Source organism: Pelophylax lessonae, assembly GCF_965119305.1.
Source record: "Pelophylax lessonae genome assembly, chromosome: 3".
NCBI lineage: Eukaryota > Metazoa > Chordata > Amphibia > Anura > Ranidae > Pelophylax > Pelophylax lessonae.
The window spans coordinates 437,082,311-437,097,104 of record NC_138770.1 but is presented as its reverse complement, the minus strand read 5'-3'; the positions used below and the strand labels follow the sequence as shown (position 1 = coordinate 437,097,104).

General features: G+C 48.0%; 1 protein-coding gene across 4 annotated transcripts in view; it reads left to right on the top strand.

Moving 5' to 3' along the window:
* The window catches only part of BCLAF1 (BCL2 associated transcription factor 1), an 84,778-nt gene that overhangs the window by 55,398 nt on the left and 14,586 nt on the right, over nucleotides 1–14,794 (top strand). For 2 of the 4 annotated variants that reach the window (XM_082249714.1, XM_082249713.1), the window contains exons 10-11: nucleotides 11,426–11,575; nucleotides 12,608–12,802. In XM_082249714.1, the coding sequence (XP_082105840.1) occupies nucleotides 11,426–11,575; nucleotides 12,608–12,802 (345 nt within the window). The remainder of the gene's footprint in view (nucleotides 1–11,425; nucleotides 11,576–12,607; nucleotides 12,803–14,794) is intronic. The other 2 variants (XM_082249715.1, XM_082249716.1) reach the window with 2 other exon arrangements.

Sequence of the window (14,794 nt, the reverse complement as noted above, 5' to 3'; positions counted from 1 at the left end):
TATCAATTCGTGGCGTTGCCCTTTGGTCTCGCCTCGGCTCCGTGGGTTTTCACCAAGGTGCTTGCGCCGGTTCTGGCCTTACTGAGGGCCCAGGGCATTTCTGTCCTTGGGTATCTGGACGATATCCTGATTCGGTCCGCGACCAGTCAGGGCCTGGTGAACGACCTGTCCATCACGATGCAGACTCTGCAGGAATTCGGCTGGACGATAAATTTTCCAAAATCGACGTTGTGTCCGTCGGTTCGTCTTCCCTACCTGGGGATAATCCTGGACTCTGTTCAAGCGAAGGTCTTCCTGCCTGAAGACAAGCTTCGGACGCTTCAGTGCGAAGTCAGGTCCCTCAGGTACAATCAGGGCTCGTCCCTCCGGACGTGTATGAGGTGGCTGGGATTGATGGTTTCGGCCTTCGAGGCGATTCCCTTCGCCCAGTTTCACGCACGGGAGCTTCAGGCGGAGGTCCTGGCAGTGTGGGACGGGCGTCCGCAATCTCTGGATCTGCGGATTTCGTTGAGCCGCCTCACCCGAAGGGGTCTTTTATGGTGGCTCCAGTCCCCGGCGGTGTCGGGGGGCAAGTCCTTTCGTCCTTTGTCATGGATGGTGATCACCACGGATGCCAGCCTGTCGGGCTGGGGTGGTGTTCTGGGCATTCTGTCCGCCCAGGAAACTTGGTCGGAAGAAGAATCCTCCCTTCCGATCAACATTCTGGAATTGCGAGCCATAAATCTGTCTTCTGCGTTGGACGGACAGGCTTCAGGGCCGTCCAGTTCGGGTACAGACGGACAATGCCACAGCGGTGGCCTACATCAACCACCAAGGGGGCACCAGGAGTGCCCGGGCGGCTCGGGAAGTAGCCGAAATTCTGTCTTGGGCCAAGACGCACGTCCCGGCGATAACGGCAGTTCACATTCCGGGGGTGGAGAACTGGCAGGCGGATTATCTGAGCCGCCAGACCCTGGACCAGGGGGAATGGTCCCTTCACCCGGATGTCTTCCAGATGTTGTGCGCAAAGTGGGGGTCCCCAGATGTGGACCTGTTCGCGTCTCGTCTAAACCAAAAGGTGGAACGGTTCGTGGCAAGGACGCGCGGTCCTCGGGCAGACGCCTCGGACGCGTTAGTGACGCCCTGGCATCAGTATCGCGTGATGTATGCCTTTCCACCGATTCAGCTGCTGTCCAGGTTTCTTCGCAGGTTGGCGTCGGAACCGAAAACGGTGATTCTGGTGGCACCGGACTGGCCTCGCCGGTCTTGGTACGCAGACCTCTTGAATCTGGCGGTCGACGTTCCGTGGCGTCTGCCACTTCGAGAAGATCTCCTGTCTCAAGGACCGATATTCCATCCTGCTTTACAGTCGCTGGCTTTTACGGCCTGGCTGTTGAAAGCCAGGTCCTGAAGGATAGGGGTCTTTCCCCCGAGGTCATTCCCACTTTGATCAAGGCTAGGAAGGCCTCTTCGGGAAGATTTACTACCGTACTTGGAAGGCTTACTTTGCCTGGTGTGAGTCCAGGGGGTATTCCCCTTGCTGGTACTCGGTGTCGAGAGTGTTGGCTTTCCTTCAAACGGGCGTGGACCAGCGTTTGGCTTTGGCCACGATTAAGGGTCAGATTTCTGCGCTGGCCGTTCTCTTTCAACGTCCTGTGGCGTCTAACTCTTTGGTTAGCACCTTTGTTCAAGGGGTGCGACATTTGGCCCCTCCTAGGAGGGAGCCTTTACCTCCATGGGATATGAACCTTGTTCTGTCCGTGTTGCAACGTGCTCCTTTTGAAAATATCAGGGAGATCTCGTTGTCCTTCTTGTCCAAGAAGGTTGCCTTCTTAGTGGTGATCACTTCGGCTCGCAGGGTGTCTGAGCTGGCGGCCTTGTCCTGCAAGTCTCCGTATTTGGTGGTTCACTTGGATAAGGTGGTCTTGCGACCTAACTTGTCTTTTCTTCCGAAGAGGATCTCGTAATTTCACCTCAATGAGGATATTGTTCTGCCTTCGCTTTGCTCGAAGCCTAAGCATCCGAAGGAGGTGGCTTTGCATTCCTTGGATGTTGTTAGGGCGATCAGGGTTTACCTGTCATCGACAAAATCCTTTCGCAAGTCGGATTCTCTTTGTCCTTCCTGAGGGACCTCGGAGGGGCATGGCGGCGTCGGTTGCTACCGTCGCCAAATGGATCAGACAGACCATTGTGCAAGCCTATGCTTTGAAGGGGAAGGTTCCTCCTTTTCCTGTGAAGGCGCACTCTACCAGGTCTCGGAGTACGTCTTGGGCCTATCGTCATCAGGCTTCTGTGGCCCAGGTGTGTAAGGCGGCGACTTGGTCGTCCGTTCACACTTTCTCAAAATTTTACAAGGTGGATGTTCAGGCATCGGCAGATGCTTCTTTTGGCCGCAAAGTTCTTAGTGCGGCAGTGCCTTAGGGTCCCTTGTTTGGGTCCTTGGCTGTTGGGGGGGTGTTACCCCTGGGTTACTTGTTTTTTCCTGGGTTGTTGCTCCGGTTGAGCACGTTTTTTCCTGTTGCCCAGTAGGTTCTCTTTGGTAAGGTTCCTTTTCTCTGATGTGGGTACTGCGTTGCTTTAGGCGCGGCTGCTTTTTTTCCCACCACTCATGTCCACACTTCTGTGGGACGTCCTCCGACGTCCTGTCGGAGGACGTAAGAGAAAACGGAATTTTTGTAAAATCTTACCTGTAAAATTCCTTTCTCCGACAGTCGCCGCCCCCGCCTCTCTTTTAGGGTTTGTTTAGTACTCTACTGCTATTCTACTGAAACTGAGTTGGTATGCAGGAAGCAGGGAGGTATTGACTGAGGGGACCACCCCCTGGGGGTGGGATATGTTAAAAGCTTTGATATTAATATATTCTGTTGCCTAGCTACTCCTACGGAGCAAAGGTCAATAACCCCCATTAGTGACGAATATGAAGAGGCGGCGACTGTCGGAGGACTCAGAGAAAGGAATTTTACAGGTAAGATTTTACAAAAATTCCGTTTTTTTTGCACTTTCCCTTCAAAAAAAAGGAAACATGTTTAAGTCACTTTTATTCCTATTACTAGGAATGTAAACATCCTCTTTATTTGTGAGATCTGGGGTCAAAAAGCCCTCTGATCTCACATCTATACTTAAAAGCAATAAAAATATCTATTTTTTTTTCATCCAAAAAAATAATTTAGCCCTTTAAGGCCATTGGGCGGAAACGCCGCCTGTCGTCGCTCCGGTCCTTTCAAGGGCATAGAGTCGAGAGGGCCATCTTGACCTCACTCAAGTTCCTGCCCAGCACCAGAGGGGATCGGGTAGTTTTCCCTGCTACCGACGACTCCGGTAAGCATGGGAAATGACCGGAAAGCGGCGGGAGGGGGGATGGGTACCTCTCCTGCTGCCCATAAGTGATCGTGCAGCAAACCTGCTGCTGGGACCACTTTTTATGTGAAAGAGGACCTCCTCCGACTGTAAGAAAATGCCAGGGTTATGGCAGCTATCTGTATCAGTGTTTTTAAAGTCAAAGTAGCTATGTAAATGGTGGGTGGTCCGGAAGTGGTTTAACGGATCACGGAATCATGAATCGGAAGCCATGATTACCGTCGTCAGTACACATAGGGGCATAGGGGGACACGGGAACAGGCAGGATCAACCAGGTATTTTAAAACCTAGAATGGGACAAATTACACTGCACAAGCACTATGCTAAAGATCATGCTTTAAAGGAACAGGAGCATTTTTTTTTTTTTAAGGGTTACAACCACTTTTAGTTAAGGACACTAAACATCTGAGAGGTCTTAAATGTCAGTTTTTAGGACACATCTCCTACAACCTGCTCCTCTCCCTCAGATGAGAATTGCTATGTATTACACTGCAGGAGAGACTGGTAAAATGTTCTGTGTAAAATGACCCTTCTAAATAGTCTGCAAGTGTTATATGTAAATCAAAAGATAACCATCTTTCCTCTATAGATGCCTGGAAAAAATAAATATGTATTTGATATCTTAAAGCCAAGCTCTATTAAAAAACATTCTGCGCTGCAGGGGTTAACTTATGTCTAGCCTCTTTTACTCTGTACTCCAGCAGTTCTAGGTCCTTTGACATCATCAAGACCAATTCAGGGACACTAGCCTGCATTGAATGTGATGACGCAGTGGGCCAGTGCAATGCTGGAGTGAAGGGTAGTGTTGTCTGCTGAGGGAGTGAAAATTTGTATAAGTAAAAATACTGTTTGTTACCCAAACTTAACATGAAGTTAACTTTTGCAATGCGGGGGCAGCCCCCCTGCAAGGAAAGCCTTTTTTTTTTAGTTTCTCATGGTTCAGCTTTTAGCATAGGCCCATAGTGTAAATGTAAAAACTGCTTGTTCCCTAAGGTGTGAAAAGGTACCAAGAGGTCAAGTGGTTAAACAGGGCTTCCTTCTTTCTAAGTGGCTGAACGGAGCCTTAGGGCCCTTTTCACATGGGCGTTGCGCATGTCCGTAAATCATCCTATTTTTTTTTTTTTTTTTGCGGATGATATACGGACATAATGTATGTCAATGGCATTGCGGATGTCAGCGGATGACTATCCGCTGACATCCGATTTTCTTCCTTTCAGTTCTGTTCCGTTTTTTGGAAAAAACAGAACGGATGCAAAATCGGATGTCAGCGGTGTCATCCGCTGACATCCGCAATGCCCCATAGACATACATTATGTCTGTATATCATCCGCAAACAGATGGGATGATATGCGGACATACGGAGCGGATGACACTTGTTCACATGCGCTCTGCTCCGTGTGAAAGAGCCAGTACCACTCAGTACAGTGTTTCGCTGCAACCTGTCCCTCCTGGGTGCACTAAAATGCCAGGAGGTAGGCGATGAAGCTTGACAGCCCTGTGTGCTAGGCTGTTGATGAGGACACAGAATAGCACAACGGCAACTTTTTCACCAATTTTGTTTGCTAAAAATTTGAGTAAGGGCTCTTTCACACGGTCCGCCTCCGTAAGCGCATCCGTGCTGCTCAGCAGGGATCGATCCGCCGATCCCCCGCTGAGCCGGCGGATGACAACTCTGTCTCCGCTTGCTGTGCGGAGAGGGAGGTGTCACAGCTCCCGCTGCTCTCTATGGGGGATCGGATGAGAGCGGACCGCTCTCATCCGATCCCTGGACGGATGGAAAAATAGGGTTTCCATCCGTCCGGATTTCACGGACGAGATCGGATACGTATGGCAGCGGGTGTCAGCGGAGGTGTCTCATAGAGCTGCATGGAGGATCCGATCAGATCCGCCTAAAAAATTGACAGGCGGATCTGATCGGATCACTCGTGTGAAAGAGCCCTAACATTGCCTTCTCTCTACATGAGCATTTAATTCTTACACCGTAAATGCAAATGTTCGCCAGATCATCCAACATCCTGGGAAAATATCTACTGCTGTAGTGAGAAGCAGGATAGAGTTGTAAGGCCCCTTTCACATGGGATGGACTCCACCTGCCCAGCGGGGAATCTGTCTGGTAATCCCAGCTGAGCAGGCGGATGCTTATGCAGAACAGACGCAGCCCCCTCTTGGATGGTCGAATATAGACGGATTGCTTGTCTGTTTACACCTGACTGCCATCCGATCCGCTAGATGGATGGGGAATGGATCCCCATCTGTCTAGCGGATTGGATGTCAGCAGGTGTAAACTGACACAAGTCCATTTACATCTTGCGCTCCATAAAGGAGAATGGAGGGTCCAATTGGGTCCATCTGAAAAACTGACATACTCAATCGGTCTGCCCGTGTGAATGGGGCCCAAGCTTTTGTACTACAGGTGACTTTTTACTCAGGATTTCGGTACACTCTAAACCTAACACTGAAGTGTTTGCTTCTACACCGCATGGCTATGAAGAATCAGAAGTCCACTAGCTCCTTGATTTGGCAATGGACCTTGGCTGTCCCTGACAGCTGGAGGTCCCAGCACTAGGAAGGCAGGGGCCGCAGGAGCCACTGAGACTATCCACCTTTTTTAAAACTCCACTGGGGCAAAACACCACTTTCTTTTGTTCATTGGCGAACACAGCTCCTGATTCTTAATCATTGGGTTATACTGTCCTCTACAGGAGTAGGACACTAGGCAGGAAAAAGCTTGACTACGCCTATGGGCAGTCCCAGGGGTTATATGCACTCTCAGCCATGGGCACTTTTTTTTTTTTTTTTTTTTTCTGCCTACATAGTAAGGTTGAAAAAAGACACAAGTCTATCTGGCTCAACCAAAAAATTCCTAGTCAAGAGTAAGGACCTTGTTCCTTGCTGTGATCTCTGGTCCTGGCAATTCTTTCATTTGAAATTGATTTTTTTTTTTTTTATATATCTTTTCTTATTTTGTTCCTGTGAGAACTACAATGAAGTGCTGCAGACTGCAGCTCCACGCTAGGTCGGCCGCGACACAGGCCCACTGGACGGGGGCTTGCCTGCTAGTTAAATGTCTCGCGAGGGCACATACGAACTGGCTTTGGCCTGAGTTGCAGCGTTTCCTTTTGGCCAACAGCACAACGGAGCGTTGGCCTGTCCAGAGCAGTGCCCACCCTGTTCCTGGTGTGGTAAGTAGCTGTGTGTGTGTCCCATCTACCCCTGGAGGGTTCTGGGGTAGACATGGGCCCCTCCCTGGGATGGTGGGACCCCCGGGTTTCCCCTCCCTGGGATGGTGGGACCCCCGGGTTTTCCCCTCCCTTCCTCCAAGTCCCTCTAAAATTTTCTGTCACTGTGGGTCTTTCGGCACACCACCCTGGGTAAGGTGATGGAGCTAGCGTTGCCACATGCTCTTAAGGGGGGCGGGTTAAAGTTTCTGCTGACTAGGTTTTCCTGGTGCGCAACGGGGGGTTGAGCAGGGTTTCCTGCCATCCTGGGGGTTGGTGACTAGGGCAGGGCTGTCCTCTGGGCTCCCTGCGGCGGTTGTTGGGGCTGGGGGAGCAGATGTTTTTACAAGCCGCGGGTACGCGCCTCACGCGGCTGTATCCTGCAGAAAATTTAGGCCGCAACTTTTTTTTGCGGCCTACTCGTTGGAATCTATGTAGGACGGCCCCTGTGAGGATGGCTGAAGCCACTGCCTACCTTTTTGGCATCCGCCTTCCCCTCCACTGCCCCCGATGGTGGGCTTTGCTGGGGCTGGCAGCTGGATGCCCTCCCAAAAATTGAGGCCGCTATCTGCGGCCTACAAGGCCATTCGGCCAAGTCGGGCGCCACCGTTTGGGGGGCGGCCCCAGTGCATGTAGCTTTAGCCCCCACTCTTACTCTAAACATTTGCCGGGGTGGGGATCCGTGCAATTGTGGTTGGGTCCCCACAAAAATTTGGGCTGCGGTCCGCTTGGCACCTCCCTTGGACCGGGTGGCACTGTGGGGGTGCTTTAATTTTTAATGATAGTTTTGCCACCATTATTGTGTGGGGCACCTGCTTTGTTTTAGAAAGGGTTCCCTTCCTCCGTGTCGTGGTGGCCCCCTTTTAAGGGGGCTATGTCCTATTATGTACTCTATGGAGGGCTCGGAAGGCCGCGAACCCCCCCCCCCCCCTGTTTTTTACGTGGTCTAATAGGTGGTCCATTTGTGGACCCTTGGCCGGCGTCCCCTTTTGCCGGATCGCAGTGGGTTGCCTCCCCTGATTGTTAGGTTTTCGGGGTGAGCTCAGTATATAGCAACACTACTGGGTCTGTGTCCATGCAACCTGAATGCTCAGATAGTGCGGATGATTGCTTTGGTCCTCTAGCCATGCTTAAATAGGTGCAAGTGGATGCACTGTTTGTGTCAGTGCGTTGAACTTTAAAAATAGGTTTGCAGCTGATGTCACGTCGGAGGCACCAGTTCCTTTTGGCACCCATAGGCCCTCCAAAGCGGCGAGGGTGTTCCTCTTTCTGCTTACCTTAACATTGTGACAAACAGTAGGGTTGTCCAAAACGCAGTGGCTGCTAGGCGTTTTTTGCTTGCCGTATCCTTATGAGGGTTTACAGCATAAAAGGTGAACAGTCCCACCTGTAGTGGACTCGCTAGTTTCAAGGTCAAATTGAGTTATCTTCATCCTGGTTGAGGAGTCCCTGATCTTTTACAGGTCCAGCCAATAAGAGGGCTGATGCTCTGGACTGATGCTCTGGGCTGCCATCTGTGCGCTGTGGCTGGTTCGTCAATTAGGCTGGTAATTACTATTGCCCCTGATGTTGAGAAATCTGACCGAGTGGGCTAAGCTGTTACGCCGGGACCTGGCAGGAGAATAGTTTCCCCCTGTCTTTGCGGAGCTGGCAGATCGGTTGGTCCAGGGGCTACAGTTTGTCTGTGATGCCTCTTTTGGATGCGGCTCCTTTTGATTCTCGGCGATTTCTATCAGCAGTGGTCTTCCGGCATATTGTCTGGCTGAAATGCTGGTCTGCGGACTAGACTTCTAAGAAGGCTTTATCTGATCTCCCTCTTGTAGGAGGTCGCCTGTTTAGAGCTTCCTTGGATGACATCATTAAGGGTCTCACGGGGTGGAAGAGTACTCTTCTCCTGCAGGCTACCAAAAGCAAGGAGCCCCGTCGTAGATGTTGGCCATTCTCCTTCACTCCTGAGCGGCCTCATCGTCTCTCAGAATCTGAAGATTAAGGATCAAAAGTCAGGGCCTCCACCAGAGGTTCCAAGAGGACCTGGTCTGGCAAGCCACGAGTGGGCTCTTCCAGACCTGCGGACAAGGCTGCCTCTGCATGAAGGGGCGCCCTCACCAGTATCTGGGGGGGGGGGCGTCGAGCTACGAGATAGAGTTCGGTCTTGTCCTCCGGAAAGGTTTTTTCCCTTCCAACCTGCACTTGTCCCCAGATCACTTACGGGGACTCTTTCGGGCAGTGAACAACTTAATTCAAGGAGTCATTGTTCCGACTTCTGAACATTTTCAAGGGTTTTTTTTACCCCCAACCTCTTTACAATCCCCAAGAAGGAAGGCAAGGTACGTCCAATTCTGGACCTCAAGGCACTAAGCTGCTTTGTGCGAGTACAGAAGTTCCACGTGGAGTCCATTCACATGGTAGTGGCGTCCCTACATCAAGGGATTTCTCACTTCTTTGGACATCAAGGACGCCGACCTGCACATTCTAATATGTGCTGGTCCCCAGCGTTTCCTCCATTTTGCCGTGGACGAGGAGCATTATCAGTTTGTGGCTCTGAACTTTGGTCCCACCTCTGTGAAGACCCGAGGTGCAGGAATGTTGGCCCCGGTGCTAGCATTTCTTTTGAGTCAGCGGGGGATCGCGGTACTTGGGTCTCTGGACGATCTTCTGCGAGCAGAGTCTGACTGCTCTGATGGACAACTGGAGATTGCTCTGCGAACTCTGAGGGAGTTCAGTGAGAGCCTGAACATTCAGGAGTCTGCTTTGGTCTGTCCACAAGAAATGGCCTATCTGGGTCTGACTGCCTCAGCCAGAGTTTCTTCCTCGGGAAAAACTCCAGACATTGCAGGAGGCAATTCAGCTTCTGTTTACACAAGATTTCTGCTAAAGTGTTTCTGGTGAAATGAGTCAAGGATCCACGGTTTTGAGAGATGGCTTCGCTCTCTGGCACTTGGACAGGGAAAATCTTTCTCCTCCTGTACTGGACGGTTGTCTCCATGGGTACCAGCCTATTCGGGTGGAGTGGCGTCCTCAGCACCGGCGGGCTCGGGGGTCTGGACTCTGACTGCCGATTAGTGTACTGGAATTCTGAGCGATCAGACCTTGTCTGGCTCATTGGACAATTGTCTTCAGGGGTGTCCAGTACAAATTAATTTGGGCAATGCCACCGCCGTTGTCTGTCAATCACCAAGGAGGCACTAGAAGTACATTATGTGGTGCGAGTCTCTTGGAGTCTATTCTCGTTCCTTCTCGGTGGATCGGATCTTAACCTTCCTTCAACGGGGGGTTGAACAAAAATTGGCCTTGAGTACCATCAAGGGCCAGATATCCGGTTTTGGCAGTTTTTTTTTCCAACGACCTTTGGCCAAACACTCCCTGGTGCGTACCTTTTCTTCAGGGTGTCTGACATTTGGTTCCACCAAATGTCAGACACCCTGAAATGTGGCCACCTGGTTGTCGGTGCACACTTTTTTTACAAAGTTTTTTGTAAAGTGGTTGTGTTGGCACCTGCGGGTGCTTCTTTTTGCGGCAAGGTTTTGCTGGCTGCTTTTTGAGGACCTGGCTTTTCAGGTGAGCTCCAGTTGGTTATGGTTGAGCTCTGTTACCTGGTTGGCTATGGTTAGCCTTGGGGAATTTTTTTTTTTCTGTTTTCCCACCCCCTCATGTTTTAACACTGCTTTGGGACATCCCAATGGTTAAGAATCAGAAGCTGTGTCTTTCAATTAACTAAAGAGAAAATGGGATTTTTGATTTACCGTAAAATCCATTTCTCTGATGTTTGACGGACACATCACCCACCTCTCTGTGGCGTTGGCTTTCTTCTGACACTGCTTGTATCAAAAACGGAGTGCCTGTAGCTGAGTGGGTGTATACCCCCTGGGACTGCCCATAGACTTAGTCAAGCTTTTTCCTGCCTAGTATCCTCCTGTAGGGGGCAGTATAGCCCAATGGTTAGGAAGAATCAGGAGCGGTCTGTCAATTAACATCAGAGAAATTGATTTTACGGTAAGTCAAAAATCTAATTTTTCTTGTGCAGCTTTAAAACGACAGCTGGGACTCTAGTGGTTAAGCTATCTTCCAATTGACTCAACCCATGCAAAGTGCTTTTTGAAGTTTCAAAGCAGACTAATGCTGGCCATACACGGTTAGAAAATCGGTTGACCAAAATGGTTGGAATTAAAAAAAAAAAAAAAAAAAATCTGTTGAATATACATGGGATAACGCCATCATTGTAATAATAGATGTTGCCCAATTATCGACATATGTTAACCTAAACTGTTTTTGTCAATCGATTACACGAGGCGGGGTAAAATTTTAACCGGTGCATGCACTGTAGATTTGCTCAAATTGTTTTCAATCAATTCCATTACTAATGTTTTGAAAATCGTTTATTTAGTTGCTAAAATCTGACATGTTTGGTTTTTTTTTGGGCATAAAAATTTGTATTTTGAGAATCAAAATTAGCCCACCAACGTTTTGAAAATCGAATGATCAAGAGTATTGAACGCTTTTCTTCTAACCATTATCTAACCATGTATGGCCAGCTTAACAGGGAGAAACAGTAGGCGAATGTAAAAGAAGCATTAATTGCAGTGTGTAGAGGTATGCCGGTATAAAAATGGTGTTTTCTATACACAAAACGTTCTAGGCTTTTTATTTGGAAATTGTGGTATTAGAATAAAATGTATGCACCAAAAAGTATTTTTCCTTGTGCTCAAAGCGCAAAAACGCATACCATTTCTAAATATATAAAATTTATAGTGCATCAATTTTTTTTTTTTTATTAATTTTTTTTGTCAATAAACGATATATTGTAATGAGTAAATCAACCAAACTTGTCTATGCCCATTTTGAACGCTCCCTCAATTAAACCAATTGTTTAGCAGTTTCGAATTAGAGGCAGAGGTCGTGCACGAGGGGTGTTTGCTGGGACAAGTTCTGCTCCTGTGAATACAACGCCAAATTTCCAAAAGCGTCCTAAAGAGGAGGAGTGGGATCCAGAATATACCCCTAAAAGCAAGAAATACTTCCTGGTGGGTGTTTGAGGCTTTACCTTTGCATGAACAGACTAGCCAAAATGCAGTGCGTTAATATCGGATGAGCAGCTATCTTAGCTCAGACTTTATTAAAACCTAGAGGCCAGTAACTTTAATATGTATTTATTGAAAGTATTGGATTGTCTAGCTTGAAGCTAATAATAATTGAAAGAATTTGATCTAACGTTTTTGGGGTGAAAAACTTTTGTCTCAAATGGTGTCCATGTCAAGCAGTCTAAAAGGAAACCTTTTATCTAGCATTTGTTACTACCGGTAGTAAAAATGTAATATAAAATGCATTGTTTTGCTTTCTTATTGCTGACACCAAACATGTAGGTATTCTGTTCTCAGAGCTGCACAGTGTGCGGTGCAAGACGTTCAGCCAAGAAATAAACACTCCTAATGTAAAAGCCCAAATTAAGTTAAAATCCGCTGAATATATTCCAAGTTCATCAAAAGTGTTCTAAGTCTGCTTTCTTCAGAAAGCAGCCCAAGTAGAAAAGCCTGTCCCCTACCAGCATGCTGTAGACAATGACCTTTGCTGTTGGTGTGGAAACATTGAACTCTCTGCAGAAGTCTGGAATTCCTCTTGGAAGAGCTCTCCAGTCAGCAGGGAGCATGAGCCTTGTCTCAACGCAGAGCTATTGTTCTGACTCAGCAGGCAGTATGTCTAAGAGTACAGCTTCCAGACAGAAAACATAGGTTGTTCTTTGCCCCATTCTGGTAGCAGGCAGGTTTTTCCTTTCGGCTGTGGCTGCTTTCTAGAAAAAAAAAACTGATGGACTTTGGACATTAGTTTTGATGCTCCTGGTATTTAATACTGATATAAAATGCAATGTCAGCTGGGCTCGAAATAGCTTAGTCCTGTAGTTGAAGGTTCTTTTTCCTACAAATGCTTAAGCAATTAGTGCTTCCATTGTGTAATAATATATAGAGGAAAATACTTTAGTGACCATGACTGTATGCTTCATAAGGTTTGGATGCATGTGTATGGCTGCATAATAATCTGGGTTTGGCTTGTTCATCTAGCATGATGACAGAGACGATGGAGTGGATTACTGGGCAAGAAGAGCAAGGGGTCGTGGCAACTTCCAACGTGGAAGGGGACGATTTCCCTTCAAAAAGTCTGGAAGCAGTCCAAAATGGACCCATGACAAATACCAAGGAGATGGTCTTGTAGAAGATGAAGATGAAGTATTGGAAGATAGGCGTAAAGAGGAGAAGGTAGGTTTATCATAGTTGTTTTTTTTTTTTTGCTAGGAATTTTACACTTTTAACGTACAGGACAGAATTTGTACAAATCGCAGCACAAGCATCACCCTATAATTGAGGTTCAAATATGCTTGTTAGGATGTTCAAATATAAACAATCATGGGCCCACCAAGTCGGCAAAGAACAAATATAAAAGAAGCACTAGTATGCTTTAACGTTGACCAGTACTGAAGGCGACATTTACTGTACTGTGGGACAAGCTCGAAGAAGCAGGGACAGATAAAGATTGAGTAGAGAAGATGTAGAGACAAGAGACACATAAGGTGCTTGTAAGGCTGAATTAGTCTTGCTTAAAGTGCTTGTAAACGATCACCTTGTAAAACAACCCATTAAGTTTAAAATGGAAATGAAAGGCAAACCTTTTTCTATAGATATAAAAATAAAATACAACTGACCACAGTGTGCTCTCCTGCTTAGTTTGTAATAGGAATGCAGAGGGACTGGCAGCAACACCAAGGATTTCACATAAAGGAAGCAATACAACGAGGAAAGGATACGTTCTAATACAAGCACATGGTACAGCAGGCACATATCAGGATGGGAAGTGTTGGGGTTGCAAACCCTTTAAAGCTGAACTCCAGGGAACTGAAAAAAAAAAAACTACCTGTGCAGTGAGGCTCCCCTTGCATTGCAAGGATTACATTTTAATTTTTGCCTGGGGTACCAGGAAAATGAACTTCCTGCCTAATTCTTCACTCTTACAGACTGGTCCTCCAAAACATCTTCTCTTTGGCTCTCCAGCTGGTGGTTGCAACATAATCATGTACAACACAGGACCAACAGTCCTCTATTGTAATTGAGGATGCCGAAGGCCCAACCACACGCTGGAGCATCAGAGAGAGTGAGTGCCGATTGCCTGAGCAACTGAGTATAAGGTAATTAAGTCTTTGTGTTTATCATACAGCACAAAGGACTGGCTCTCAATTATGAGGAAAGGATTATATGTTCTGCACCTTCAGATGACTGGATACTGGCAAAGCCACTCAGTTTTGACACGCCCTCTTATAACCCCTCCCACCATATGATCCTCAGGTGATTGAAGCAGCTCTCTGGGAAAGAAGGTTGTTTTTCGCAGGAACAGTGAATCTCCTATAAAAATAAGACATAAAACTGCACCAGACCACTGCAACAAAAGGGTTTTTTTTTTATCAGTACCCCCGGCATTGGGCAATGGGGACTGTAACCTGAATCATGCACAAGGATGGGCATGGGCTGGCCTGTAATTCTGCAACTGCACTGGGCCCAGCACAAAGGCCATACGCCTGGGTACCACAGGTGCATCTGCAAGTCTAAGGTTGATGTCTACCTGTGTGGGAGCCCAGTTCGTGAAGAATGCCACCCTCACTGGAGTGGAGCTGGTGGGTTAGGCTTGACTGAAATGGGCGAAGTAACAGGAACTCTTTCTGGGGTTGAGGCCAGGGTACAGTGAGTCAGGTGCTGGCCTATTAAAAGGCATGTGCATCTGGGGGTAATTGTTTCTCATCATGCGGGTAAAGAAGCAAGCACCTTTTAAAAAGGGCACCGTCTCACTTTGCTCCTCTCAGCAGGACTGACTTTAAGCAAGTATTGAAGCCACGTTGCGCAAATGCCATGTTATGTGCTTAGACACATGTGCGGCAGCCATTTTGCCACTCCTGCCTGGTCTAGGGTACATGTGCCATCTTGGTATCCCTGCCTTCTCAGGGTGCTGTTGCAATATTGTCGTCTTACAGCACTGCTGTGGATGCCATTTCGCACAGGTGCAGGCAAAATTCTTCAAAGTGTTGTGGCCAAAAACACAGAAGGCAAATGTCTGTCTTCTGAATGGGTCTCCTCTGCCTAACAAGGCATTTACAGCTCCAGGAGCTTTGCGGTAACCATCTGAATCAGTTTATACCTTCAGGGGACAGGGCGCTGTGATGAAAGGCTCCAATTCTGGTGGCTGGGAGTATCCTATACGGGATT